We start from the raw sequence: 15,736 nt of genomic DNA, 5'->3' as shown, positions 1-15,736 counted from the left end.
GCACAAACATGCATCTACAGTTCATGCAAATGATTTAAAAGTCACTGATTTACGGTACTCAGTTTGCTGTGCTTCTTTACATTGTGATGTTGTTTGCGTCAATAATCCATCTCAGTTGAAGAGACATAAAATGGATTCACACTTTCATGTCGAGATGAAAACCAAACGTGAAATCTGAGAACTCCTCCATCAAACTCCGATGACACTGAGACGAGTTGTGGATCAGGAAAAAGGTCTAGAACCACTTTAAAGTTCAGAGTGGTTCCTGGAGCTCCGCGGCCTCAGGGATGGTGACATGGAAGAAGTTTTGAACACAGAAGTGTCCGTCAGACCAAACAGACCTGAAACACAGCGGAGAGCTGCTTTTCATTCCCGGTGTCGGTGTGCAGACGTGCAGGCGGAGCTGGACTCGCTGGAGTCGGAGCTGGAGTTGGTGGAGCTGCAGATCTCGGAGCTCCTGCAGAAGCAGGCCGAGCTCACTTCTCGGAAGAATGCGCTGCTGCAGCTGCTGGAGGAGGCCTGCGACACTGCACGGCCTTCATCCTCCTCATCCTCCTCCAAGTCATCCGGGGCTGAACCGGTGATGAGCAAGCAGGAGATGCAGCGCTACGACGGCTCAGGTACCGGACAGACACCGCTCCTTCTTACAGGAAAAACAAACAGCAACTCAATACCTCGTATGTCTGTGGCAGCGCCTCGTGTTCACTTGTTGATCTCCTCGTACTCGCTAGATTTTTCCTGGTCCGGAGAGGTGGAGCAGCACCTGAAGGACTCGTTCCATCTCTCCGAGTTCAGACCGCTGCAGCTGAGAGCGATCAACCTGACGCTGAGCGGCCGCGACCTGTTCCTGGTGATGCCCACCGGACGAGGGAAGAGTCTGTGCTACCAGCTGCCCGCCGTCTGCTCCGACGGTCCGCACGCCGTTTATCGCTCTCAGACCGCCCTCGCAGCCTGATATATACATCTGTGTCTTCTCCACGCTTTAACCCTTCTGTAACGGTGTCAGGTTTCACTCTGGTGGTCACTCCGCTGGTGTCCCTGATGGAGGACCAGATCATGTACCTGAAGTCCATCGACGTGGCAGCAGTCATGCTCAACGCCTCCAGCAGCAAGGTAACAGCCGTCTGCTGCTTTATGTCGTTTTACCTCATCTTTCAGGAATCATGTTAAAAACGCAATCTCAGTTCTAAATGATGACGATTCAGCTGCATCGAAACAAACCAATCAGGAAAATCCTCGTTTAAAAAGAGAAGATGAAAGCCTGGAGTTGATTGTTTTTAGTGTCAGATTCATGAAGCTGCAGCATTTAAACAATCTCTTCAAGTTCTTGCTGCCTGCGAGCTGCATGATGCTCGCAGCGCAGCACACAGCTGCCACAGTGTGAACACCACCGCATACTGGAATAACTTGGCAAAGCCTACAGTTTAAAAACTTATTATCTTCTTTGTCAGGCGACGATTTGTCCTCAAGCTCAACCACAAAAAAACAAATAAATCAAAGCTCAAATTCAAGCGGCCACCGAGGCACCAAGGAACGAATCTTAGACGGGAAATAAATCCATGAGGCAAACATAACGTTTCCGAAGATTTATTTGATCATTTCAAGCAAACAAACAAACAAACAAAACAACACGTCCGCTGCCTCTCCTGCCGTGGTACAAAACCATGAACTCCTCCTGGTGTCTGCCTGTCTTATACCTGCATTCCCATATCTGGAGACTCACCGCCTTCAAAATAAAAGCTTCAACAATTACTCAAATTAATTAAAGTGTCTGTAGATAGTTTGAATGTGAAGTGTTGAAAACTGAAGATTTACACTGTAATGTGTAACAGACTTTTATTTTTGTTGAATAAAATTGGTGTTGAATAAAGGATTGTTCAGGAAGCGGTACTGAAGTCAAAGGTTTGTAACCGACAGGCAGCCCAACCTCTGGCTCTTAGTTTCTAACGGGGTCACATGAGGCTATGACACCAGACTTTACTTATGTCACGTTTTACTCTGATGAATAAAGTGTTAGATGGATGAAAAGGCTCAGAATTAGATTTACAGCCTCTATTCAACCGTCTGTCAGTCTGAGCTCTTTTAATAAGATATGGTCCCTAAACATCATGTTTATGTGCACCTGTTACTTTTTATTCAGGGTTGATGGTTCTTTCTCTTATTGTTAACAGGATAGCGACTTCATGAGGCCTTAAATCCCTTCAGTGCACCGCTGTTGTAGCGTCGCGTGGACGAGAGCGGCGTGTTGTATATAAACGTGGCGTGTTGTATGTTAACGAAGCGTGTTGTATGTTAACGAGGCGTGTTGTATGTTAACAAAGCGTGTTGTATATTAATGTGGTTAATATACGTGTTGTATGTTAATGTGGTTAATATACGTGTTGTATATTAATGTGGTTAATATACGTGTTGTATGTTAATGTGGTTAATATACGTGTTGTATATTAATGTGGTTAATATACGTGTTGTATGTTAACGAGGCGTGTTGTATGTTAACGGGGTGTGTTGTATGTTAACAAAGCATGTTGTATATTAATGTGGTTAATATACGTGTTGTATGTTAACGAGGCGTGTTGTATGTTAATGTGGCGTGTTGTATGTTAACGGGGTGTGTTGTATGTTAACAAAGCGTGTTGTATATTAATGTGGTTAATATACGTGTTGTATGTTAACGAGGCGTGTTATATGTTAACGAGGCGTGTTGTATGTTAACGTGGCGCGTTATATGTTAACGAGGCGTGTTGTATGTTAACAAGGCGTGTTGTATGTTAACGAGGCATGTTGTATATTAATGTGGTTAATATACGTGTTGTATGTTAACGTGGCGTGTTGTATGTTAACGAGGCGTGTTGTATGTTAACGAGGCGTGTTGTATGTTAACGAGGCGTGTTGGATGTTAATGTGGCGTGTTGTATGTTAACGAGGCGTGTTGTATGTTAACGAGGCGTGTTGTATGTTAACGAGGCGTGTTGTATATTAACGTGGCGTGTTGTATGTTAACAAGGCGTGTTGTATGTTAACGAGGCATGTTGTATATTAATGTGGTTAATATACGTGTTGTATGTTAACGAGGCGTGTTGTATGTTAATGTGGCGTGTTGTATGTTAACGGGGTGTGTTGTATGTTAACAAAGCGTGTTGTATATTAATGTGGTTAATATACGTGTTGTATGTTAACGAGGCGTGTTATATGTTAACGAGGCGTGTTGTATGTTAACGTGGCGCGTTATATGTTAACGAGGCGTGTTGTATGTTAACGGGGTGTGTTGTATGTTAACAAGGCGTGTTGTATGTTAACGAGGCATGTTGTATATTAATGTGGTTAATATACGTGTTGTATGTTAACGTGGCGTGTTGTATGTTAACGAGGCGTGTTGTATGTTAACGAGGCGTGTTGGATGTTAATGTGGCGTGTTGTATGTTAACGAGGCGTGTTGTATGTTAACGAGGCGTGTTGTATATTAACGTGGCGTGTTGTATGTTAACGAGGCATGTTGTATATTAATGTGGTTAATATATGTGTTGTATGTTAACGTGGTTAATATACGTGTTGTATGTTAACGTGGCGTGTTGTATGTTAACGAGGCGTGTTGTATGTTAACGAGGCATGTTGTATATTAATGTGATTAATATATGTGTTGTATGTTAACGTGGTTAATATACGTGTTGTATGTTAACGTGGCGTGTTGTATGTTAACGAGGCGTGTTGTATGTTAACGAGGCGTGTTGGATGTTAATGTGGCGTGTTGTATGTTAACGAGGCGTGTTGTATGTTAACGAGGCGTGTTGTATGTTAACGAGGCGTGTTGTATATTAACGTGGCGTGTTGTATGTTAACGAGGCGTGTTGTATGTTAATGAGGCATGTTGTATGTTAACGGGGCGTGTTGTATGTTAACGAGGCGTGTTGCCGTGTTCACAGGAGCACGCGAAGATGGTCATGACTGGAATGACGGATCCGAAGGCTCCTTTCAAGCTGGTGTACGTGACTCCGGAGAAGATCGCCAAGAGCAAGCTGCTGATGTCTCGTCTGGACAAATCTTACAACGCTAATCTGCTGAGTCGTATAGCTGTGGATGAGGTGCACTGCTGCAGCCAGTGGGGTCACGACTTCAGACCGGGTGAGGACGTCCAACAACCAGCAACACCAAAAGAAAACAAGCTGGCTTTACACCGTTATCACATCGATGTGCTGTATTATTTATGTGTATCCTGTGTAGACTACAAGCTGCTGGGCATCCTGAAGAGGCAGTTCCCCAAAGTGCCCCTGCTCGGCCTCACTGCCACGGCAACCAGCAGCGTCCTCAAGGACTGCGAGAAGATCCTGTGTGTCCCGCAGCCAATCACACTCACAGCCTCCTTCAACCGAACTAATCTCTACTATGAGGTAACCATAGATACCACACACACACACACACACACACACACACACACACACACACACACACACACACACACACACACACAGCTGCACAACTGACTGAGCATTCAAATCCTCTGGACCAGCTTTGAAACAGGAACATTAAAGTTTTTTTTTCTTGTCGCAATTTACAACAAATTGCTTGTGTTGATTCCTCTTCTGTCTTCATTTAAGATTAATCTCAATTAAAGTTACACAAAATCCATGGTTAGGTACATTTTCAATACAGCAGAGAAAACTACAAGGAATACATAGTTTTGTCCTTTATTTTGCAAAATGTAAACATTCACCAGTGGTCCAATATCTGCAGAGATGTCGTCATCAAAGTGCTCCAATATTAAAGAAAATGGCCGCAGAACTAAACCTGCATCAGGTTCTGCACTAATGTGATGCTCATCAGAAACAGGCTGCTGCTTCATTGAGTCTGCTTTCATTCATAATAACAGCGAGAACAGCAACACCATGAGGTCAAACTGTGTAATAACGACAACAACACCTGCTCTCACCTGCCATCCCATCATTTAACAGGAAAAGAAAACACCAACACACCGAGAGGCCGTGAGGCTCTTTATAGAACAACATCGTTCGTTTTCTTTGAGAGCAGTGCATCAATAAAAGGCAGATTGATGAATACCAGGAGGTTCAGTGACTGAGACAGGATATAATATCATCCCAGTTCATGAAATGTAAAAGTTAAAGCCAGTTTGTAACTTGAAGGAGAAACTTAAGAAGCTCTGAAGTGTAAATACGACCTCTCTGCATAATTAATCAAACTTCCAACATTTGTTTTCCTCAGGTTCGTATCAAAGCTTCTGACAACGCTGCATCAATCAGTGACATCATCTCTCTGATCAAGAGCAGATACAAGGACCAGTCAGGTACCGGGACCGGCAGGACGGCTGGATCACACCGAACCCTGCAAGCAGGACTCGTCCATATGCCTGGAGAGATGTTTCTATCTACCTGCTTCATCCCTGGTGTGTGTGTGTGTGTGTGTGTGTGTGTGTGTGTGTGTGTGTGTGTGTGTGTGTGTGTGTGTTCCACAGGCATCGTGTATGTGTTCTCTCAGAAGGATGCAGAGTCGGTGTCGTCTGAACTCCAGAAGAGCGACGTCCTGGCGTATCCGTACCACGGCAACATGGACCCTGCAGACAAGTCCCGCGTTCACCGCAAGTGGACCAACAACAAAATCCAGGTACTCTGTTTAAAACACACACACACACACACACACACACACACACACACACACACACACACACACACACACACACTCGTTCTGCTGGAGGTTTCTAGAAGCACCGGGTCGAGATTTAATTTATTGGTCAATAATCACTATTTTTGATTATGATCAAAATCTGACTTTAAAAAATAAAAGATTAACCTTATAAAAAGGTTTATTCTGAGGTGAAGGTGATATCTTCAAGTGTCAATCCCAGAAACCCACAAATATTCATTTTATAATGGTACTTTTTTATACTTTTCTAAAAAAGATCATGTTTTATTTATCCGAATTTTATCATGTGCATGTTTTGTAATTTTTTTTCTTTGTGTGCTTCCCTTTTTGTTTTGTTTTTCCCAACTGTTTTTCTATGCTGCTGTGACGACTAAGTTATAAGGGATTAATAAGGCCTTATTTTGTCTTGTCTCGTCTTCACCAGACATTTTCATTTTAAATTTTAATGATACAATTAGTATCATGTAATTGAGGAGATGGAGGCGCTAATGTTAATATTAGCTAATTAAAGGAAAGTAAAATGTCACCTAATGGAGAAAATATAATTTTCAAGTGGTGGAACTTGAAGTACATTTACTGATGCTCATGGTTCTCACAGGACGTCAACATGCACAATAATGCAGCTCTTCGCTCGACTTCATCACGACGGTCGTTTTTTCCTTCGGCTTATGTGAAATGTAAAGTGAAAGCACGGCCGCTTCTCTGAAGTGTTTTAACAGTAAGTCAGATCCAGTTTCCTGAGAAGAGCTCGCTGTGGAGACACTTGGAAAGCGCTCGGCTCTGCTCTGTGGTCCCTGCAGGGTGTAGGTGGAGTCTGCGTCAAATCTGGCAACCCATCCAAGCAGGCTGCCAGGTTTGCTCTTTTCTCGCGCGTTTTGCAGTCGCCTTTTTATGAAAATGAATTAATATCGAACGTGTTGCGTGTCCAAATCGCACAAAAGGCACAATCCCGGGTCCCCAGCAACACACACAGTTTGAAGCAGGAAGGACGAACGGTTGTGAAGATATTAGAAGGACAGACAGACGGAGATTTCTGAAATTATATCGCGAGATAAAACCAGACAATCCTCAAATTTAAGAATCCAAATCAAGCAAATATTTTCCATCAAGTATTCGTTATATTCATGAACGGAATCATTTTTGTCAAATGATTTCATTGTAAACAGTAGGTTTTAACTACCGAAACAACTTCTTTGTATAAATAATTGAAGGGTGATAATCAGTGCTGCAGGAGTCATGTGAACATGTGCCAGTCAGTGCTTGTGTTGTCCTCCAGGTGGTCGTTGCCACGGTGGCGTTCGGGATGGGCATCGACAAGCCTGACGTCAGGTTTGTCATCCACCACACCATCAGCAAGTCCATCGAGAACTACTACCAAGAGAGCGGACGCGCAGGTACACGAGTTTTTATCTTCATCAAGTATGAGCACGAAGAGTAATACAGCTCCGTCTATATAACAGCTGTTTGTTGCAGTAACTGTGATTCCCTCCGTCCGTCCCGTGTGTCCAGGCAGAGACGACCGTCCAGCAGACTGCATCGTCTACTTCGGCTTCGCTGACATCTTCCGGATCAGCACCATGGTGGTGATGGAGAACGTTGGTCAACAGAAGCTGCTGCAGATGGTGGAGTACTGCCAGAACGTAGACAGGTAACGGTGACAGAGACCGTCTCAGCGGCACACTGAGCCGCCTGAACGCCTCACACAGAGCCGCCTGAACGCCTCACACAGAGCCGCCTGAACGCCTCTTTAGGTCTCATGTCTGCTGTGTGAAGGTGTCGGCGCTCTCTCATGGCGGTTCACTTTGACGAGGTGTGGGACGACGAGGGCTGCAGCCAGACGTGTGACACCTGCCGCCACGCTAAAGGTGCGTATGTGATGTGTTTGACTAAAAGTCGTGGCTGCGCGGAAGTGAGATATCAACCACCTGACCTCCACCTCTCCAGACTACACCACCGTGGACATTACCCAGCATGCCCGGCAGGTGGTGCAGATCCTGGAGCTAGCAGCGTCCATGGAGGAGAAGCTGACGCCGCTGAAGCTGGTGGAGGCGTGGACGGGGAAAGGACCGGCCAAGCGCAGGAAGATGATCCAGACCACCACTCTGTCCCGGCCGCAGGCTGAAGCTGTGATCGTCCGCCTGCTGCTGCAGGGATACCTCAGGTCACTACGCTTCACATTCACTCACTGATGATCCCTCAGGTCACTACGCTTCACATTCACTCACTGATGATCCCTCAGGTCACTACGCTTCACATTCACTCACTGATGATCCCTCAGGTCACTATGCTTCACATTCACTCACTGATGATCCCTCAGGTCACTACGCTTCACATTCACTCACTGATGATCCCTCAGGTCACTACGCTTCACATTCACTCACTGATGATCCCTCAGGTCACTACGCTTCACATTCACTCACTGATGATCCCTCAGGTCACTACGCTTCACATTCACTCACTGATGATCCTTTTAAAGTTCTGAGTTAGCATTGTTAAGAGATAACGTACTTTGATTTGCAGTTTTTTTCTCATTTATCTGATGAGACATGTTGATCTTTGTTTAGTTTTTACCACCAACATGACTGCTGAACAGGTTCCCACAGATCTGGGAATTTCAAAAACTCTTTTCCAGACAGGGAAAGTTGAGGGATTTGATAGTTTTTTGGGCCCAATTATATCAGGGAATGTTGTTTGCATGATTCAATTTTAGGTGCTATTCATCCAAATATAATGTTTTCCCTCGTAGTCTTTTTTTTATCAAGTTATTTACCTGTACTGCCTGAGTGGTTTTATCTTCTTTCACAGTAAAGATGTTCCTTTTCTTGAAGCTGCTCAGGAAGGCAAACGTGCAGGAAAATGTAGATTTCAAGAGATTTGGCTTCAGAAATAATGACTCCAGAGACTGGAGGATAAAGTAGACGCTAGAAAAGGTGAACGTAAAGTTTGTAAAACTACTGTAGATCCATTCAAAATAGAAGAGGGAGCCCTTCACAGCCACACCAACAGTAAGAAGCATGCTGGCTTCTTAATGTTCCCATTTAAAATAATCTTTGCACTGCGCAGAGTTCAGAGGTGTAATTGATGGGAATAAAATAATGTCTGTTTCTGGCACGGTTGGTCTGTTGGTCTGTTGGTTAGAGGTCGTGGAGCTTCAGCTCTTTAGTCAGTGAGTATGACCTTTAACTCGGAGTGGGAACCCTGGCTGCATTAATGGTTAGTTGTTCACCAATGGCAGCGTGACTTGTGTTCAAAGGCTGATGGATTAATTATTTATTCATCAAGATTGTAATTTTAGCTCAATCATCAAATCCTAACAGCCACAGTTTTAGTTAGAAACCACATTTCTGGGCGACTAGTCGACCTGTTGATCCAGATGTTGATGAGAGCACAGCTGGGTCATTTCAGACCGTCTGCAGCAGATAGTTAATTCTTCCTGTTGTCCTGTTCTGGCCGGTGTGTGTTGACCTCAGAGAGGACTTCAGCTTCACTCCTTACACCACCTACTTCTACATGAAGCTGGGCCGCAGAGCTCCGCTGCTCAAGAGCCCGACTCACACACTGAACATGACGTTGAGGCCTGCAGAGCCCGGAGCTGCTGGGGTGAGTACACCTTTTCTATATAAACATGGCATGAACCCGTCAAACACACGTCCCTCTGAGCCCGTGATGTTGATATATGTCATTATGGACGAGCTGTTCAAAACTCAACTTCACCAAACACTACATTTCTCCCTCCTCTATCGGCAGCCAGTTTAAACTTCTCTGGTTCTCTCTCTTATGTCCTCTTAATATTAAAATCACACAGTTTGGTAAAGTATGAGTTTTAAAAGCCTCTCCTCAGTTCAGGCAGAGTAATATGAACATTAGATTATTTTCCAACAGTGTTGAGGGTTTTACTTCTGGTATTTCTGAAATCTCTCTAGAAAATATTTTTAAATGAAGAATTAATTTGATTTATCAGTCTCTCCAGGTTTTTGGTGAGTTTCCTTGTAATTGTTGCGAACAAAAATGTTTGATTTTGCAGCGGACTTTCTCAAAAATGTCGATCTAATTTGCAGAGTTTTTTAAGCACTACCTGATAGAATAATAAATGTGTAATCACTTCCTGTGATAATAATCCTGCTGCACATCACAGAAATATTTTAGTTGTAATGTTTTCAATGTATTTATTGAACTTAGAGGGCCGTGGAGATAAAAGGTCCTAAAAGCTCCTCAAAGGTCCTAAAAGCTGCGTATGTTTCCAGAACAGACCGTCTGTGACTGGAATATAGAAACAAGGATTACATCAGCTGTCAAAATAAGAGCTTTAGATGCTGTTTAATTCATGTTCATTCAACACATAGACCTGCTGGATGAAACAAACAAAGAGACGTCTCTGACAACTGGACGTGTGGAGAAAACTCATTTAACATCCAGTAATATGGAATCACTTCCTTTGATCACAAACATTTAATCATCATTTTAATGTGAAGAACACATTTCACTTCCTGTTTCTCCTCTTGTTCCTGTTCCTCTGGTGAACAGAGTTTTATTTGGAGATGAAAACAGGAGCAGAGACTTTCTGATTAAATGAGGAGTTATTGTTGGCAATGAAGTGAGTTTTATTTGAAATTTTTTAATGTTTGTTGTTAATACTTTCAGCTCAGATTCTGATGAAGACATTTTTTTGCAGAATCTTTATTTTTTTATTGCAACCATCTGCAAATATTGCCGTTTTCTTGAATTATTGTAATCGCAAAATCACGATTTCCTGGACGGACTGATTTTAATCTCGTAGTTTAAACAGCAAACTTTTGTGTCACGTTTAGTTTGGTCTGAAACTTTAGAGCGTTGAACATACCGAACTGCTGAAAAAAATAGACACCACATGTCGTCATGTTGTCCAGACTTTATCTGTGTAAAACAGAACAATGTAAATTTAGCATCTGGGCTGGTTCAAATAGTTTGCAGATAGTTGTTCATAAAAGTTTTACCCACAATATCTGGACAGATCATTTTTTAATCGATGAGACTAAACCTGCTTTCTAGTGAAGCAGCTGCTGAAGAAACAAAGACTTTGAAGTTGCAGAAATATTTGAGCCAGCTTTAAGAATAATTTAGTTCAGTGATGTGAAAAAGAGTCCGATTGATTCTGGAGTTTTAAAGCACTCACTGTTTTTGTTGTTGTTTGTTTATTTTTGGAGTCAGCATTATCCAAAAATGAAATCCTTGGGAGAGATAATGGTGCACAACCAGGCTCACTACAATGTTCTGACAGCGATCATTAATGGTGTCGGTGGTCTCTGATTTCAATAAGTGGACCTGATGTTCTTCTGCACCAGCTGAGGTTCTGTGATCGTATCGACCACCAGACGATCACTGATGTAATTTATCTGTGACACAAAGAACAGGTTAAAAACAGGCAGAGGCTCCAGCAGATGTCGGGCTCTTCTCCATCATGCTCCACCAAACATTCACTTTTTATCTCCTGTGTTTGTGTATTAATTGGATGTTTCTTCCAACCCTGTGTTCTCTTTGTGAAGTCTCTAACCAGTTTCTTCTTCTTCCACTGTGTGGCTGATGTGTCTTTCCTCACAGTCACTTTAAAATGTTGTCGCACATTTTGTAAATGTCTCATATATCCAGAGGTAAGTGAAAGCTGAACTGAAGCTAATGCAGTTTGTCCACAGTGATGACTGAATCTGTGTTCATGTTTCAAAGGTTTTAAATCTGTTAAAGAACATTCATCTTCATCTCACCACCACACAGCTGCTGATTCTGATCATTAGTCATCTAACTGAATTAATATTAGATTAAATCTTTGTAGTTCCTGTAGATTTCACTGCTGTTACCTTAAAGTATGTTGAGAATATCATTTTGAAAATGAGTTTTAGACTGAAAATGTATATGAGGATGAAACATTAGCTGCTTCCAGCGAATCAAACTGAAGGATTTATGCTTTTATATAATAATTGGAATCCTATATGTTACAGCAGAACAGTTCATAATGATTCATTTAATAATATTCAGTCCCTCCAGAGGGTTTTTTTTGTGATTGTTGCGAACAAAAATGTTTGATTTTGCGGCACATTTAAAAAAAATAAATCAATGCAATTTGTGGAGTTTTAAGAGAGGTTTTTTTTGCATAGAATTGCAGGAATAAAAAAGGATTACAACTCAAGACATTTTTTTTTTTATAATAAATATGTAATGACTTAAATATGATTTTACATCATTTTAATGTGAAGACCACATTTCACTTCCTGTTTCTCCTCTTGTTCCTGTTCCTCTGGTGAACAGAGTTTTATTTGGTGATGAAAACAGGAGCAGAGACTTTCTGATTAAATGAGGAGTTATTGTTGGCAATGAAGTGAGTTTTATTTGAAAATTTTTAATGTTTGTTGTTAATGCTCCTTAAAGCTCCCACAAATATTGTGGAGTTTGCTTGAATATGCATTCATTGTTGCGATAGCAAGATGGTGGTTTCCTGGAGGGACTGAATTTTGCAGAAAACAGCGACTTTTAGGTGAAACCTGCCCTGAATATAATACTGACCGATGCAGAGACCTTCAGCCATCTCAGAGGAATTCCGGGATCTCCATTATGAGCTGACATGGAGACATAACAGATGCTATCATGTCCGTTCCAGTCCCGTGTGCCTTGCGTGTCCCGTGTCCTGTCCTCTAGTGTCCCCTCGTCCGCTCCATGTAGGTGTGCAGCCTCTCAGGTTGAGACTGTTGTTAATGACCTGCAGGTAAAAGCTGCGAGTGGCCAGGGAAAATCCAAAGAGGCAAAGAGGTCAGGTCAGAGCACTGGAGACGCCACCGTGTCCAAGAAAACCAAGACAGAGCGTCCCTAGTCCCCCCACCCCACCCAGAGGACAAGCTGACAAAGTACAGTCCATCATTCCTTTCTCTTCTTCACTTCTGACTCTGTTGCCATGGCGCTGTCCTCACTTTAACTTCATGCCGAGTGTTGGAGGATGATGGATTGAATCCAGTTCATTTCATTTAAAAAAAAAAAAAAACCTTTGTAACTTGTAAGATAATAAAAATGGTATCATGTTTTTAAATATAAACAGATTTAACTTCATGACTTTTCATGACATTCAAATTATTATTGAACCATGATGGAAAAGGAACATTAAAAATGAACTGATTTGCAAGTCGCATGAACCCATATTTGAAAATAGAGCAAAGACGACATATAAAATGGAGAAATGGAGAAATTTTATTGTTTTATTAAAAATACATGCTCATTTTGAATTTGATGTCAGCAACACGTTCAGGATCTCCCTTGTTGCATCGCTCCATGCAGCGATGAACTGTGTTCACAGACGATGGTTTTCACAAGTGTTCCTGAGCCCATGCAGTGATTTCCACTCCAGAATAGTGTGTTTTTAATGCAGTGCTGCCTGAGGGCCCGAAGATCACCACCATCCAATATTGGTTTCCAGCCTTGTCCCTTGTGTTCAGAGATTTCTCCAGATTCTCTGAATCTTTTAATGATATTATGAACCGTAGACGATGAAATCCACTAATTCTTTGTAGTTTTACGTTGAGGAACATTATTCTTAGATTGTTGAACTATTTTCCCAAACAGTCTTTCAGAGTGGTGAACCTCTCCCCATCTTCACTGCTGAGAGACTCTGTCTCTCTGAAATCATCTTTTTTTATAGCCAGTCACGTTACTGATCTGTTGCCATGGTAACCTAGTTAGTGTTTAGATGGTTCCACCAGGTGTTTTTTTTGTTATCTTTACACAACTTTTCCAGTCTTTTGTTGACCCTGTCACAACTTTATTGAGACGTGTTGCTACCAACAAATTAAAAAAGAACACACATTTTTGATAAAACAATAGAATTTCTCACTTTCAATATTTGATATGTTGTCTTTGGTCTATTTGCAAATCATTGCACTCTGTTTTTATTTACATTTTACACAGCGTCCCAACTTTTTTGGAAACGGGGTTGTAAAATTTGAGCATAGCCTTTCACCTACAGTCTCTGGTGCCAGAGTTCCCAATCAGGAGCATGCTACAACTATCACTAACATTTCATCACACTGTTAACATGGTGGATTTATTCCCACTGACTGCATGTAGAGGTCGGTTACACTCTGAGGCTGCGTCTACTTTAGCCACATGTTGCTTTAGAAGCTTACTGATCCCAGTTTGGACTCTGTGCACATCCTCCGACTTATCCCAGGGTGATGATTTAATGCTTCACTGCTGTTCACTAATACTTTATTTAATGGTTACAGGAAACATCAGCTGTTAGAGCCAATGAAGAGGAGGTGCACATGACCTTCGACCCCATTGTCCTGGAGAACAGCTGTCCTCCACAATCCAAACAGAAACTATTAAAGCAACAGAGGAACCTGAGCAGAAAAAGAGACGTGAAGCCCGTCAGCGACACAGACAGACAGACAGACGGAGCAAGGAACCAGCCGGCAGACAGATGTGTGGAGGAGGAGGAGGAGGAGGAGGAGGAGAAGAAGAGGGGGAGCATCGTGGCCCAACATGTCGTTGAGGTGGATGTTGAAATCAACACAGAAGATAACTGGGGTATCAGTAACGGCCAGAAAACACCATCACATCCAGTTAAAGCTTGCTCCAAACGTAAATCCACCACCCCTCAGAGAGCGAGGAGGAAACCCCGTGCCGATGTAGCAGCGAGTGGGCCCTCTTCGCCCCCCTCCACCTCCACCGCCACGGTGCCCGGCTCTCCATCCCAGGCCTCCATCATCTCTGACACGGCAGCTGAGGAGCTCTGTGACCTCAGGAACTACTACAGCAAACAGCTGAGGAGAATAAACCACATCTCCCATGAGTACCTGGGGCAGCCGGCGGAGCCAGGAGTGCTGGCGTGTATCAGGGAGCCTCTGAGGAGCCTCCGCCTGCCCCGCAGCGGGACCATCGCCCAGACGGCCCGCAGCCTGTGGACGCGGGTCAGCGGCAGGAGGAAGCTGATCCACTGCTGACATTCACTTATGGGATGTTTTATCTGCTGTCAGAGTTAAAGGAGCCGCTACGTTTAGCCTTTAAACATGTCTGACTTTTAAAACCACCTGGTTCCACCGTCAAAAACGATACTGCAGCAGACCACCATAACTCTGCAGAGATCTGAGCAGGAAAACTCAAACACAGTTCATGACTGTTGTTATTCTGCAAACAGCATTTAAAAGATGTCGTGAGAAAAAACGAAATCCACATCTTTATATTCCCAGTCAGATGTACTAATGGAACAATGGGAGATTCATGGAAATGAATAATTAACTAATCTTCTGGATGGGAATTTAAACTTTGAGGCCATGTTGCAGGATGTCGTCTTTGATAAACCACTAATCTAATTTTACTTCAGGAAAATCCTGTAACCTGGTAGGTGACAGTAGATGACGTCACATCATAATGAAGTTTAGAGGGAGGCAGGTCTCCTGGCTGCTTTAATATCATTCTACTGTTGCATTGACTCATAAATAGGCCTTTAACCTGTGGTATGGTGTTAACATACATGTGTCAGACTGGCAAAACATTTTCAAACTAAAGGTGGTTCCACACAGCTGAGAAAATGTAAGTAAAAAAGGTGCTGAGGGAGCATACCACACCGGTAGAGAGTCCCTGGTTTGATTCCCGGCCAGCAGGACATTAACTGCACAATCGAGACCACAGGCTTGAATAACAAGAGGAATATGAATGGATTAAAATCCTCCTACCTCCCAAGGTGAAATACATCCTGTCTGAATGGGGCTTCAGTGGCCATAAATGCTGTTAGTGCTGGACAGAAACATAAATACATACCTCAGCTGTTGTTTTGCTACGTCATAGTGTCTTGATGAATATACTGTATATAAATTAAACTTCTGAACCTCGATTTAAAGCTCTACTTGTTCTTGTTTTGTGTGTTTTTCTTGTTGCAGCATGAAGGAGAGTAGAGAAACATTCCTAACGTCTACACATGGATGTCTTTTTCTACCTTTTATTTAAAGAAAATAGTCAATAAATAAGATTTACAAATCACTGACATTGTGGCTGCAGATGTGGAAGAATTCTATGATTTCTGAAAGACTCCAAATAACAATTCAGTAAGCCGGTCTGATCTTTCCTT

The 15,736-nt window shown here is 42.7% G+C and overlaps 1 protein-coding gene across 4 annotated transcripts in view; it reads left to right on the top strand.

Annotated features, from left to right (window-relative positions):
* Positions 1-15,502, top strand: part of recql (RecQ helicase-like) — a 19,201-nt gene extending 3,699 nt beyond the window's left edge. Inside the window, exons 3-16 of one of the 4 annotated variants that reach the window (XM_069156363.1) lie at positions 390-620; positions 732-911; positions 1,007-1,113; positions 3,921-4,119; positions 4,219-4,385; positions 5,215-5,296; positions 5,465-5,613; positions 6,929-7,046; positions 7,162-7,300; positions 7,426-7,517; positions 7,597-7,813; positions 9,123-9,252; positions 12,386-12,524; positions 13,893-13,983. In XM_069156363.1, the coding sequence (XP_069012464.1) occupies positions 390-620; positions 732-911; positions 1,007-1,113; positions 3,921-4,119; positions 4,219-4,385; positions 5,215-5,296; positions 5,465-5,613; positions 6,929-7,046; positions 7,162-7,300; positions 7,426-7,517; positions 7,597-7,813; positions 9,123-9,252; positions 12,386-12,490 (1,916 nt within the window). In that variant the 3' untranslated portion in view covers positions 12,491-12,524; positions 13,893-13,983. Of the gene's footprint in view, positions 1-389; positions 621-731; positions 912-1,006; positions 1,114-3,920; positions 4,120-4,218; positions 4,386-5,214; positions 5,614-6,928; positions 7,047-7,161; positions 7,301-7,425; positions 7,518-7,596; positions 7,814-9,122; positions 9,253-12,385; positions 12,525-13,892 lie in introns of all 4 variants that reach the window. The other 3 variants (XM_069156361.1, XM_069156362.1, XM_069156359.1) reach the window with 3 other exon arrangements.
* Positions 15,503-15,736: the final 234 nt, after the last annotated feature.

The sequence above is a fragment of the Embiotoca jacksoni genome, unplaced genomic scaffold (assembly GCF_022577435.1).
Source record: "Embiotoca jacksoni isolate LCO1_2020_lvr unplaced genomic scaffold, fEmbJac1.0.p SCAF_21, whole genome shotgun sequence".
Taxonomy (NCBI): Eukaryota; Metazoa; Chordata; class Actinopteri; family Embiotocidae; genus Embiotoca; species Embiotoca jacksoni.
The sequence above is the reverse complement of the archived record's forward strand: the minus strand, read 5'-3'. Positions and strand labels throughout refer to the sequence as shown.